Source organism: Rissa tridactyla, chromosome 8 (genome assembly GCF_028500815.1).
Source record: "Rissa tridactyla isolate bRisTri1 chromosome 8, bRisTri1.patW.cur.20221130, whole genome shotgun sequence".
Lineage (NCBI taxonomy): Eukaryota > Metazoa > Chordata > Aves > Charadriiformes > Laridae > Rissa > Rissa tridactyla.
The window spans coordinates 31,636,217-31,648,500 of NC_071473.1; the positions used below are offsets into that span (position 1 = coordinate 31,636,217).

The 12,284-nt window shown below is 38.7% G+C and overlaps 1 protein-coding gene and 1 long non-coding RNA gene across 5 annotated transcripts in view; one reads left to right on the forward strand and one right to left on the reverse strand.

The window, feature by feature from the left end:
- CAMSAP2 (calmodulin regulated spectrin associated protein family member 2) overlaps window positions 1-6,921 on the forward strand; it is a 92,177-nt gene extending 85,256 nt beyond the window's left edge. For all 4 annotated transcript variants that reach the window (XM_054213311.1, XM_054213312.1, XM_054213313.1 and 1 more), the window contains 3 exons: window positions 104-219; window positions 2,011-2,129; window positions 3,641-6,921. In XM_054213311.1, coding sequence (XP_054069286.1) covers window positions 104-219; window positions 2,011-2,129; window positions 3,641-3,946 — 541 coding nt within the window. In that variant the 3' untranslated portion in view covers window positions 3,947-6,921. The remainder of the gene's footprint in view (window positions 1-103; window positions 220-2,010; window positions 2,130-3,640) is intronic.
- A 2,392-nt stretch (window positions 6,922-9,313) lies between these two features.
- On the reverse strand, window positions 9,314-12,155 carry LOC128914005 (uncharacterized). Its single transcript, XR_008468146.1, has 3 exons — window positions 12,037-12,155; window positions 10,248-10,983; window positions 9,314-9,862 (listed from the first exon to the last, which is right to left on the reverse strand). It is a non-coding gene; the product is annotated as an uncharacterized LOC128914005 (long non-coding RNA).
- Between the last annotated feature and the right edge of the window lie 129 nt (window positions 12,156-12,284).

Sequence of the window (12,284 nt, forward strand, 5' to 3'; positions counted from 1 at the left end):
TTTTACATACAAAACTTTAAGACAGTTTGCCTTCCTTTCATATTAGAATGCTTCTCTGCTGAATGTTGTCATTTTTTTAATAGATTTCAAAATTAATGTTTAGGTCTGAGTCTGTGGAAGGATTCTTATCTCCAAGTCGCTGTGGTAGTCGTAATGGAGAAAAAGATTGGGAAAACGCATCTACAACTTCATCAGTCGCCTCTGCTACAGAATACACAGGTCAGTGACAACAACATTCAAAAAAGTACCTGGCAATTAGCGGCTCTACGCATTAAAGGTTTTCAGTTATCTTTATTTGGTTTCCTAAAACTTCATTGAAGATGCTTTCATAGGAATGTTACTTTCACCTCCTTTGAAATGCACGGTAATAATAGAAGGTTAAATTTTAAGTCTAAAATAAAAGTACTGACTCAGTAGCATTTGTGATAACCATAATAGACTGCAGTTAGGGTTGGGCTCAGAACAGCAAATGGGCTCACAGATCACTCTGCACTTCAGTGGTCTCTCCAGCAAGGCAAGAAGAGTTCAAATTTAAGCTCAATTTAGAATAGAGTAACAAAAACCAAATTGCAACAGGAAAAAAACCTGCTTCGTAAAGTGAATCTCAATATTCTGCATCCTTTGTTTCGAAACAGATCCTTTGTTGTTTATTAAAAACTTTACAATCTGACTTCTAATTCTTTTTTATATTATGAATCAAACAATAATGGTATCTTCATCCCTTTTCTCCAAATATACAGCATGTGATACTGCAAACACCTTGCATCATCAGGATTATAAAAGCTCCAATTTTGGCCACCTAATATCGCTTTGTTTGGTAAAGAATAAAATGTTAGGTATTTTCAAAAAACTTTTAGGGAGATGGGGTTTGATTGATGGGCCTGCGTAGCTCTGCCTGTGCTGGCAAGTGTTTGACTTGAAAATAATCTCAGCTCCTTTCCACTGAAATGACTACAGTCTGGAAAAGCAAAGTGTTCATTCTGAGAATCAGAAAGTACTCACCTGGTTTTAAACCACGAAACTTCAGTTGGTTTGTGCCACACACACGTCAAATTAAATAACAGGAGGGACAGCGAGACTTTGCCTGCATGGTCCTGCTGAGTTTTCTCGTGAAGATCCATAGTGCTGAAGGTCATCTTTTAATGATTATTACTTAAAACTTATTTTTAAATGAAGCAATATACAGTTCCTAAGAATTGAACAGAAGGCTTTTTTCACATTTTTAATATCTTCACTCTGTCAGACAGATTTCATACAGTTTTTTTGTGTTGATTCTAGGCTTTTTTTCCCAAAGCATAGACAAACTGAGATTTAATCTTAAATTTAATTGGTGATTGCTTGTATATTATGTTCCTTTCTAAGACTCGGAATTGGTACTTACTTGTTGCTTTTTTCCAAATGATCTTGATACAAGTATGCCTATATTTCAGAAGTTAAAACAGAGGAGATTTCTCCTTCAACCAGATGAATAAAGTCTTTTTACAAACAGAACAACCTGACAAGTGTCAGGCCAGATCTTTTATCCCTGGATTTGGGTAAAACATTTCTGGAATTCCAAGGTAGACAGGCTATGGTTACTTTAGGCACTGCATCAGCTTCATTGTTTTACCTCTCACCCTTCAAATCACAGTTGTAGATTTAAAAAAAAAAAAAAAAAAAAAAAGAAAAAAAGAATTTGCTCCCTCCTGGATAACTGAAATTTTAGTTAGAAAGCACAAAACATTTTGTTGTTCATAGAAAAGGTCCTCTGAGAGAAAATATATTTACCAAGACTGCCAATAATAATGACTTAATAATGAAAGACATTTGTAAGCAAATTCAGTAACAGCTGAAAGAATGACATTTTATTTGTTTGTGAAATTTATGATCTCTAGCCTAATTCTGTTTTATTCCTGGATTTGTATTTTCATGCATGCAAAAGATCTGTATTAGAAGTGCTTCACTGCATTTAAAGTAACTCTTTGTTGGCTTATTGATTAACTTTGCTGCTTTGTCATTCTTCCTCCATAGGACCAAAGCTCTTCAAAGAACCCAGTGCTAAATCCAATAAGTACATAATTCAGAATGCACTGGCACATTGCTGCTTGGCTGGAAAAGTAAATGAAGGTCAAAAGAAAAAGATACTGGAGGTAAGAGTATTTTTCCCTTACAGCATATAAACACCTATGTCAAACCACAGTCGGGCGTTAGGAGGACACTCAAGTATAAATGCAAATATTGAAAGGAATTTCTGAGGTTATGCTGGTGCTTAGTGAAAGGCTTGAGTAACTTCTGTGACTTGCTTCTTATGTAGACAGAAAGGTTCTCTAGTACTGCAGAAAAAATGGCTGTTGCATTCAGCACAGGAAGCTGAATTAATTGACCTGTTAATTAATAGTTACAATTTGTTTAATGTAGGAACTTCAATACATAGATTTTTATGATTTGCTCACAAACTTGTTTTCCCTAACGTGGAAAATACCCATCTTACACATACAGATCCTCAGCCTGGGACCTTTTGAGCTAAAGCACAGCTCGCTCATGAACAGATAGAACTGAAATCCATCCCTCCTAGGCTTTTCTCCAGCCTCCAAGCAGTAGGGCAAACTCAGGACTTTCTGCTACAGAAAGGTGCCTTCCAGCCTTTTCTCTCAGGCTAGTATAAACCTTTCCAAAGGTGCACAAATATTGCCAGGGTGAGAACTCAGGGACCGGTGTGTTTCCATGCAAAAGGAATCGCGGAGAGTGGGAGGGTTGAGAATAAGGGGACTTTTACCAACTGTGACAAATTGGACAGATTAAATAGATCAAAGAACACAGGTACTTGGAATCTGGATTTAATTCCTTTTCCAGAATCAATTTCACAACAGGTTTTCTAGACCTTTCTTCTCTTCATAATTCTGAATTCATGTTTAGGTGCTGCCTTCTCTGTCTTTCCAGCTACTTTTTGGGAATAACAAGTGAGAAATCAAGACAGCCTCTTTCAGTTCAAGTAACTGGGAGCGTAATAACTCCCAGAAACCCCAGGAAAGAACAGCTGTAAAAAGGTCATGCTTAACTCTTGGAGGCAGCATACATTACTTGGTAGAAGCTGTACATGTTCAGGGCACGTCTCCCATAGAAGTTGTGTTGGGTGGAATAGGAATGTGGAGATTTCAGCTACTAAACAACCTTTGCTTCGTACACTTCAAGAGACTTCTATGGTTTGACCAAACTCGAATGGATTTAGGGATGACTGAAACCCTATTTTAGCACTGGAGGATCTTTTAGGCACGTGTAGACATATCTATATTTCCTGTTCCCAAACTTGCAACTGTTAGACCTGCCTGATGAAATGGATCACAGAATTTTTATTTGGTCTACAAAGAAATTGTTAGGATGTCTGGTTCTCGAGGTACAACTAAACAAGCGTAGCTGAAATTGTCTAATAAATAAGGTTTTCCTTGAGAAAAATAGCTACTTTATCAAAATTCAGATAAGTGAAGCAAATTCTAATGATTGAAGCAAGGTGTTTTAGCGGACAGAGTTAGACATAAGTTTCAGGTCTGTCAGAAAACAAATTTAAAATGACAGTCCAGTGATTTTGAATGTTTTCTAACTACAATGCAAAATTCATATTGTGATTATCTTTTTTTTTTTTTTTTCTTTCTTTCTTTTACAGGAAATGGAAAAATCTGATGCCAATAATTTCTTAATCTTATTCCGGGATTCAGGCTGCCAGTTCAGATCTCTGTATACATACTGCCCTGACACTGAAGAAATCAATAAATTAACGGGAATAGGTCCCAAATCTATCACAAAGAAAATGATAGAGGGACTGTATAAATACAACTCTGACAGGAAGCAATTTAGCCACATACCTGCTAAAACTTTGTCTGCCAGCGTTGATGCAATTACCATTCACAGCCATTTGTGGCAAACCAAGAGACCAGTAACTCCTAAGAAACTTTTACCGACCAAGGCATAGTAGATGGGAGAAAATTTTCTTCAGACAATTATGATAAACTTGCACTTCATCTTTACTGCCTATAGGAAATAGATTTCTAGTTGCCAACAAGACTCTTAGAACTTAAAACTGGACACCAAGTTCTATTATCATGTCCAACTGGAATGTAAACACGGTGTTTAGGAGTGCAGAAGATTATCGCTTAAGTGAACAATTACGAGTGATTACGGAAATGTTTGACTTGTGTGGAGATTTGTATGTGCTAATACAATATATAGAGTATATTTGCTCTGTATTTTGATTAATACATTGAAGCACTGAATGTTCCTCTTTAGTGACTCAAACTACATTTTTTTTACATCTGTTGCCTTACATGTTTGTATTTGTGCTTGTCTTGAAATATTTTTTTCTTTCACTAAAGAAGTACTTCTTAATATTCTCAATACCATTGAACTCTGCATACTGACTTCCAGTAAAGACCAAATGGTAAGTTGTATGTCACTGAAGAACAGCTGAACGGCTCTGTTCTGCGAGATCCTTATTGTGTGCTGTAACAAAACCAAGATTCATTCCCCTGATTATTTATAATTATTTTTCAATTAAATAATACCGATTTGCTTACAGACTAAACAGCAAAGGAAAAACCTTTGAACTGCTTGAAGTTTCCTTCAACTGAATTATTTGAACAACTCAGGGTATAGTTAGGTGATACAATTATTCCTGTCTCAGTAAGTTGCCATCTGAGATGTAATGACTGACCATGTGCGTGTTCATAATACCATTAAAATGCAAAGTAAAAAAATTCGGTAGACCTCTGAAACAGTTTAAGCAAACGTGCATTATTTTGTAATGTTCCAGATGAAGAGCGAGCACACGGTCAGGTACTGCTTCTCCAAGGAAGGAATAGGAACTTGTGAAACATTCAGAACTAGATCCCTGATGTTTGCCTGACAGAACACTAAAAATATTCAGAAGAATCACAGAATTCATTAGTCACAGATCTTTCGGAAGTCGTGTATCTAATTCCCATTGATTTTAAGATCCAGGCCACTGTCTGTTCTTTCTGCCTTCAGATCTGCCAGCTCAGACTTAAATCCTAGGGAATAGACATCTGATACGAATTTCCAGTGTGTCTTAGTAAATTGTTTTCTTGACACGATCTACCAGATGATGTCTTGTGACACTTAGCAATTTTAAATACATATGGCAAAAAAAGCCTAAGTGATGTTTCAATAAATTTATAATATGACCATTTACAAAAACAAACTCTAGGCGTATTTCAGTATTAAAGGGCTGCATTTTATTTCAAAACAGTGTTTGGTTATTTTATAGATCACTATTCCGTTTCAGTGTTTGTTTCTCTTATAATTTGCTTTTTACATAGCACTGTTCTGAAAAAAAAAAAAAAAAGATACTACAAACTTGAAGCCTCCCCTGAATCTGTGGCTGTTTTGATAATGTACACCAGAGGATTTGTTGGGGGAAAAAAAATCTCATTCTCAGGAAAAGACTTGAATGATTTGTGATTCTATTCTGTTTGGGTGTTGTGACAACTGCATTAACGTAAGACAGTATTGTGCTCTAAGTATGTAGTCCATTCTGTTTCATGGGGAGACTAAAGCTATGTTCATATTTCTCTCATCGAAGTGCTTTGAGAGAAACTATGCCTCACTACTACGATGTACTCATTTACTTCTATAAAAGATGCACAGGAATGAGATGTCATTAAGTGGTTTAGAACAGTACTTTTTTTTAAATTATTATAAGGCCTTAGGCATCAATGCATCTGGGTTATAAAACATTTTCTCAAAAATGCTGTCGGTTTTACTGTAATTTATGTTCTTATATTTATGTATATTTGTTAAAACTGTAAAAAAAGAAAAAACACTTTAAAATACATGTTTAATATGTATGTGGCTCAAAACTATTTGTGGTTAGCTGATTCCTACTGTTTGCATGTATATCACCAGGATACGTAACTCCTATATTTCAAGTGTATACATATTGTGTATATAGGATATAAATAATATTAAAAAAGAGGAAAGAGGGTTTGCACATTCTGCCTGTTAGACAGTTCCTACAAATACCATTGTAGGAACATCTTGAATAACAATATGAAGCTGTGTATAATATACAGTGATTCGAGAAACCAGGAGGTTGGAATTAACAGATACGCATATGGTGAATAACTTCAAAAGAAGTTTTATCATGGGAGGCTTTTTATTTCTAAAATCTGTACTATGATTTAACTGAAGATTTGCAACACCATAAAGACACACGCATCAATCTAATCAAAGTGAGCTTAAATACATGACAAGGAATTCTTTGAGTCATTTTAAATATATCTGAATGTATTATGAAATTTACCTTTGTCAACAGGTTAAAGATTTGTGCAATGTCTAAAAGTAGAATGTGAATAATGCAGTTGAAAATTTAATTGCTCGCAGTATAAAGTTTTACTTAATACAGGAAAAGTAAAGCTAGATATGCTTTTCCTTTTTAAGCCTGCAAATTTTCTATTTACAGTGGATCTTTGGTTGGGATCATGTTTAAAAAAAGAAGAAAAAAAAAAAAAAAGGAAGCTTTCCATAAGGGCCAGTATTTCTCACTGGCCTTTTCAGAACACACTGGTGCTTTCATCAGGGGTATTATTATTGTTGCTACGACTGAATTGCCAAACTCTCGTCTTAGTTTTTGGAGCAAAATTTCATATTCTAACAGTCATAATAGCTACTGAAATCTTTTTTTTTTTTTTTTATGTTAGTATGACTGTTAGTTTTTATTATTTGGCTGTTTAAAGCCAAATTCAGCTATTTAATTATGATTTAATGGGCACTGTTGAAAAATGTACAGTGTATTGTGTGCTTACTTGTCCACTTCTATGGAGCATAGCTTCCATATTTTTTCAAATGCTGTGCTGTAAAATATTGTCATTGCTACTTATGTGGTACAGTGTAGTTTTTTCCTTTCATTTAAATAAAAGCATGGCACCAAAAGTACATTTTTTGTTTTCTTGCTTACATCTAAATATAAACTGAAAGGATAAGAAGTTGTCATTAGTGTTTAAATCCTGGCTCTTCTCGTATTTCAGTAACATAGAAATTGCAGGAAATACACACCATTTTTATTTCTCCTTTTGTTCCCCGTTGTTTGTCTGTCTTTCACATATAATTTAGCTTTCTGATGTTATCAGAGGGAGGCTATTGAAGAATTAGGCTTCTCATTTCATTCTTGAGCAGCTTCTCATTTCAGTCTTGAGGACAACGTGGCATTGCCCTGTTCCCTTCAGAAGTGAGTTTCACATTTGCAGGTCAACTGATAAACTCCTGTACTCTGGTGAGCTTCCACTGTTCCAAAACCACAGAAACTAACTAGCCAGTGTAATAGGATTGCTTCAGAAGGGGAGGTTTTCAAGATGAAGCCTTACCTTCATCAAGACAGCTAATAAAGAATATGACTTAGTGAAATAACTTGTACTTGTCAGTGGTGTAATCTTGAATAGAAATAGCATCCAAAAAAATAAGATTTGTAAATCAGCAATTTTTTTCCAGTCCAAATTATGCCTTTTGGGGGGTTTTGTGTTGTCCTGCTGGGTTGCAGAGCGAGAGTAAGGACTTGGTGAAAGGGGACGTGACATCACTGCAGTGTCAACAGGCAAACTGAATTGCTGGGCTAACTTATGCAGATAAATAATCTCTAAATTTCAGACCTATTCAGAGGGCAGCTTCAAGAATACAGGAAATCTGATAGTAGGGCTTTTAGTACTGAATTGAAAACTAACGTGGATGAAAATGATGAATAGCCTTCCCTTCTCCCTCCAAAACTGGTTATTTTTCAGGCAGCTCAATCGGGTCCCTGTACGGCATCACAAACAGGCTGACACAAGCAAGGAATTATGTTGGAACACAAACACCCAGTTGCACCCAGTAAAGCTGTTTTCTCAGTGGCAAGCCCAGCTCAAAACTTTCATCTAAAAACAGCCTTTGTACAGACAGGCTTTAGACCAGGCTTCATTTTCTGTCCTTCGGCAAGTAACACCATACTTGAGAAACTTCAGATCACACCCGGGTTAATTTGACACAGTGTGACTGTACTGTGTGTCTGAATCTACAGCATTTGTGAATCAAAGTTTGTACTGCTGTGGGACCCAGTGCAGAGATCTGGTATCACCAACTGCAGAACAGTCATCTCGGTTACACTTGGAACCTAAGCTTTTGCATCAACAGCCACACCAAAGTGATGTAAAAAATAGCTTTGTTTCTCAAATCCAGCTGTACTGATCAGGTGTAAATGTCAGATACGGTTTTTTTCCAACAACTTAAAGGCACAGCTTTGTAAGGGTAAACCTTTAACTACTTTTATCTTTTTCAAATAGCAAATTAGCATTTCTTTGCTGCCTTGTAACTAATTTAATGAGCAACTTGAAGAATTGTGGCTATAAAGATCTATCTTGACAGCCACAGCCCTTTACATTTGCCTTTACATTTTCTAATTAATTAAAATTTAAAAACAACAACAACAACGAAAAAAAAACCCACACAAATTATCTTATTCCAGGTCTAGATGGCAGAAAAAAAGTCAGTATTTTTAACATGCATAGCATCTTTGTTCATTTATAAGCAATTTGTTTTTAAAAGCAAACTATTCCATTTAGGAAATAAGATGTGGAGTATGTTTGTTTGTGTATGCATACATTTAAATGCACAAATAAATGCACATATACTTTTGGACTTGCCTACACACAGATGTAAAAAGAAATACACTTTATTTAGACAACCACAGGGAAGAGTTAAATATGGTAGCAAAGTTATTCTAGCTTACTTCTATCAAGAAAGGAAATCAGCTACCTTGTCTGTTTTACAGTCAGAACTACTGGTCTTCGTAAGGGGTGGGGAAGCAATATACAACATCTACATTGAAGAGCTCAGTGCAAACTCTTTGGAAGATGGAGTTCTTAACACCAGGCTTTTTATCAAATTTCTGAATTCAAGGTAACACTGATGGACACTAAACAGAACTGCCTCCAGTCAGAAAAGATAACAACTAGGGTTTTGGGAAAGGACGGAAAACAGTAGAAAAGAGTTAAGCGTTCCACTGGAAAATGTTATTTAAAACTTTCTTCAGACTCTTATTCAACATTACGAACAACTGGATGTATAAAATACCTAGGAGTAAATAATTCATTATCCATTGACAAATTTGTTAAGCAAGATACTGACAGATTTTTTTTTCACACGAGATGTGTTTTAAGTTCTCAGTTAATGGTATGTGAACTTTATAGAGACGTACGAAGTAATACCTATAGGCATTTTATGTCACTGTTAATCTGCTAATGGAGCTTTGCAGAAAGACTAAAAGCTAATATGAAGCTTTACATCAAGGCAGCTCTGTCTTATCCTTTCCACATCATCACTGATGTGAATGTCTGCATTACGAGACCTGGCAAGGCCCCACAAGCCTACAATTATTTAAATTACCTGAAACCAGATTATACTTTGGCTCAGTATTTTTCTTGTTTAAGCTACCTGAAACTGAAGCTATGATGCTGACGTAAACAATTCTCCTATAGATTATGCAAGAATTTTGCTGAATTGTCACCCAAAGTTCTGGAAATCCTTTCTTGAAATTAGATTAATTTTTTCTGGAAATCCTTTCCTGAAAGGAGTGAACACTGTTTCCAGAAGTAAAGTTCTAAACAGATGTTTTTGGCAACTTTTTACAAGATCATGTAAATATAACATAAGATGTAAAGAGTTGAAGGGCTCTGTTATAATGACTAAAAGTCAGGGGATTGACCCATTTTTATGATGACCACACAAAGGTGATTTGCACGGAGTGCTGGACTCCACTGGCAGATCTTGTGCAAGGTTAGCACCAGGGAATAATTCCAAGAATGTATCCAGCCCTGCTGGCATTGTCTGTGGCCACCTGCAACATCTGCAAAATAGTAACACAATTACTATTTTCTTTTCGACAGCGTTCCAAGAACAGACTGCAGGGCCCTGTCTTGTCACTAGGCAATGCAGGACTCCTCCTCTACTAATCCTGATTTTCAGGCTCTCCAAAACCCACGCCCAACAGCTTTGCTGTTCATGGGAGTTACCTTCTTTGCAATAATGACTAGGGAGTTCAAAGCAAGCTGAGACCATCCCAAAGACATGTTTCTATGCCTGAGTAAAAAGTTACAAACAACCAGAGCAGGGGGTCCTCCATCTGCCCTTTTCCAATGGGATGCTACTATGTCTCCTCTCCAAATATTTAAGAGTAGTATGATTGCCCTCCAAAGCAGGTGCTTCGAGTAATGCTACCTGTTCTTCCATACCTCTTCCTACGGTTGGATACTTGGTTCTTGAAATCTCTTTCCAGACTATAGGAATTCACTACTTCCTTGTGAACAGCCTGGCATTCTGAGTAGGAAACAGAATAATTTTAAATTCAGAATTTACTCTTCCTTTTTGGGTCTATAACTGTGAAGAAGCTTTACCTTTCTTTCATCCCAAAACTCTTGCCCTCCAGAGATACAGTCTCACAGATCTCAGGACCTCCACTGAAAACAAAGCTATTGCACAAGAGAGAGCTAAAACACAGTAACACCATTGTGAAACCAAGATTAAATTTGAAAGCATATGTGTGTTTACCTAGTGTTGTAGATCAAACAAAGTTTAAAATGGACTTTTTCTTATGCAAGGGTATGTTCAGCAAAGTTATGCATACAGCTTTGTTTAGACAAATTAAAGGCATCTTGTTTTTCCACACTCCCTCCGATTTATTGTCTCTATTATATCATATGTATTGGGAAACAGTTTCATTTCTATAATTACATTCTATTAATCAGTGCCTCCAAAGGCAACTAAGCAACAAGTGATAGCTTTGTAAGTAAATGGAAGGATTCAGTGTCTTACTAGTGAATCGAGCTTCCTGGGATGCAATGCTGGGACCAGAGTGCCACGGTAGGAACCATCAAGTTCCACATTCCTTGCTTGTCCCTGGCAGGGTCACCGCTGTGCAGCCAGGCGGCACTCCTCGCTGGACGGCCTTCGGGACATTTCTCTGCATTCCTTTTCATAAAGAAAAGAGAGACAGAGAATAACATTATGATTCCCCTCTGCCCTTCAGCTGATGCTCAGCAAAACAGTTTGCAAGCAGACTTGAACTCGCTGTGGTTCTTAACATTTTTAACCATCAGCGTGACAGAGAATCCAGTTCAGCATCAGCTAAATCCCTGACAGCCTTCCCTGGACCTCTGACACATGTCACACATGCATAATTAAAAAAAAAATACATTAAAAAAATCGTGTCTCTGCTACATCCTTTGTCATAAAATTGCCACCGTCTCCATTTTGAGAAGGCCTGCCAAAGCGCTGCTGCATACACACTGGGGTTTTGTCCAAGTGCTATACCAGCATTTTAACACGATTTTCTGTATCTCATCTCGCAGCTATATTTAAACGCAGAGGAAGCATATTAACTGTTCACCATGATAATTCTTAGATGCCATAATCTTCCGACAATTACAAAAATGCATTGAGCGTAACCCTATGTCAAATTGCACGTAAATCCATCTTCATAAAAGATATGCATGACATATGCCTACATATGATTTCTGTGAAGAACGCGTTCTTTTTCCAACAGTCTCAAGAAGCAGACGACAGCAAGAACACACTAAGAGACCCAAGGCCGGCCTGGAACGCGGCAGCACCTCACGCAGCAACTACAGGTGTTGCCAACAACCCGTAAGCCCCCACCGCATGAGGGAAGGGAACAGGGCTGTGGCCCAGCGCGACGGCAGGCCGGCAACCCTCAGCAGAAGGGGAAGAAACTGCCTCTGCTCTGTGTTTACTGTGTGAATTTTGGGGGTGGAGCGGCAGGTTTGAGGGCAGGGTGACAGGGCGTGTGCCGCTCAGGGCCCGGTGGTAGTTTTCACGCCAGCACCTGGAAGGCAGACAGCGAGGAGAGATCGGGGGCCGAGCGGCGGGACGGGCCGCCCCCACAGGCCTCTGCGGGGCACGGGGCCCGGCTGCCCCGCGGGGACACCCCATTCTGCGGGCACACCGAGCCGCTCCCTGCCCGCCGCCCGGGATCCCACCGAGGCGGAGACCCCCCGCGGTTACCTCAGCGCCGGGACGCTACCCGTCCTCGCCGGCACTGCCGGCCCCGCCGCTAACAAAGCGGGCCCCGCCCCAGCGCGGCGGCGGCCGCCACCATCTGTCCCTCCCGCCCCCGCGGCGCGGGCGACGCCCAGCCGGGCCGGCCCTGACCCGCCTCCTTTCGCTTTCCACTCAGGCAGCGGCGCGGGCACCCCGCCCCGGCGCGGCGCGGGGAGGGCCCTGGGCTGCCGGGCACTCAGCGCTGAGGGCGG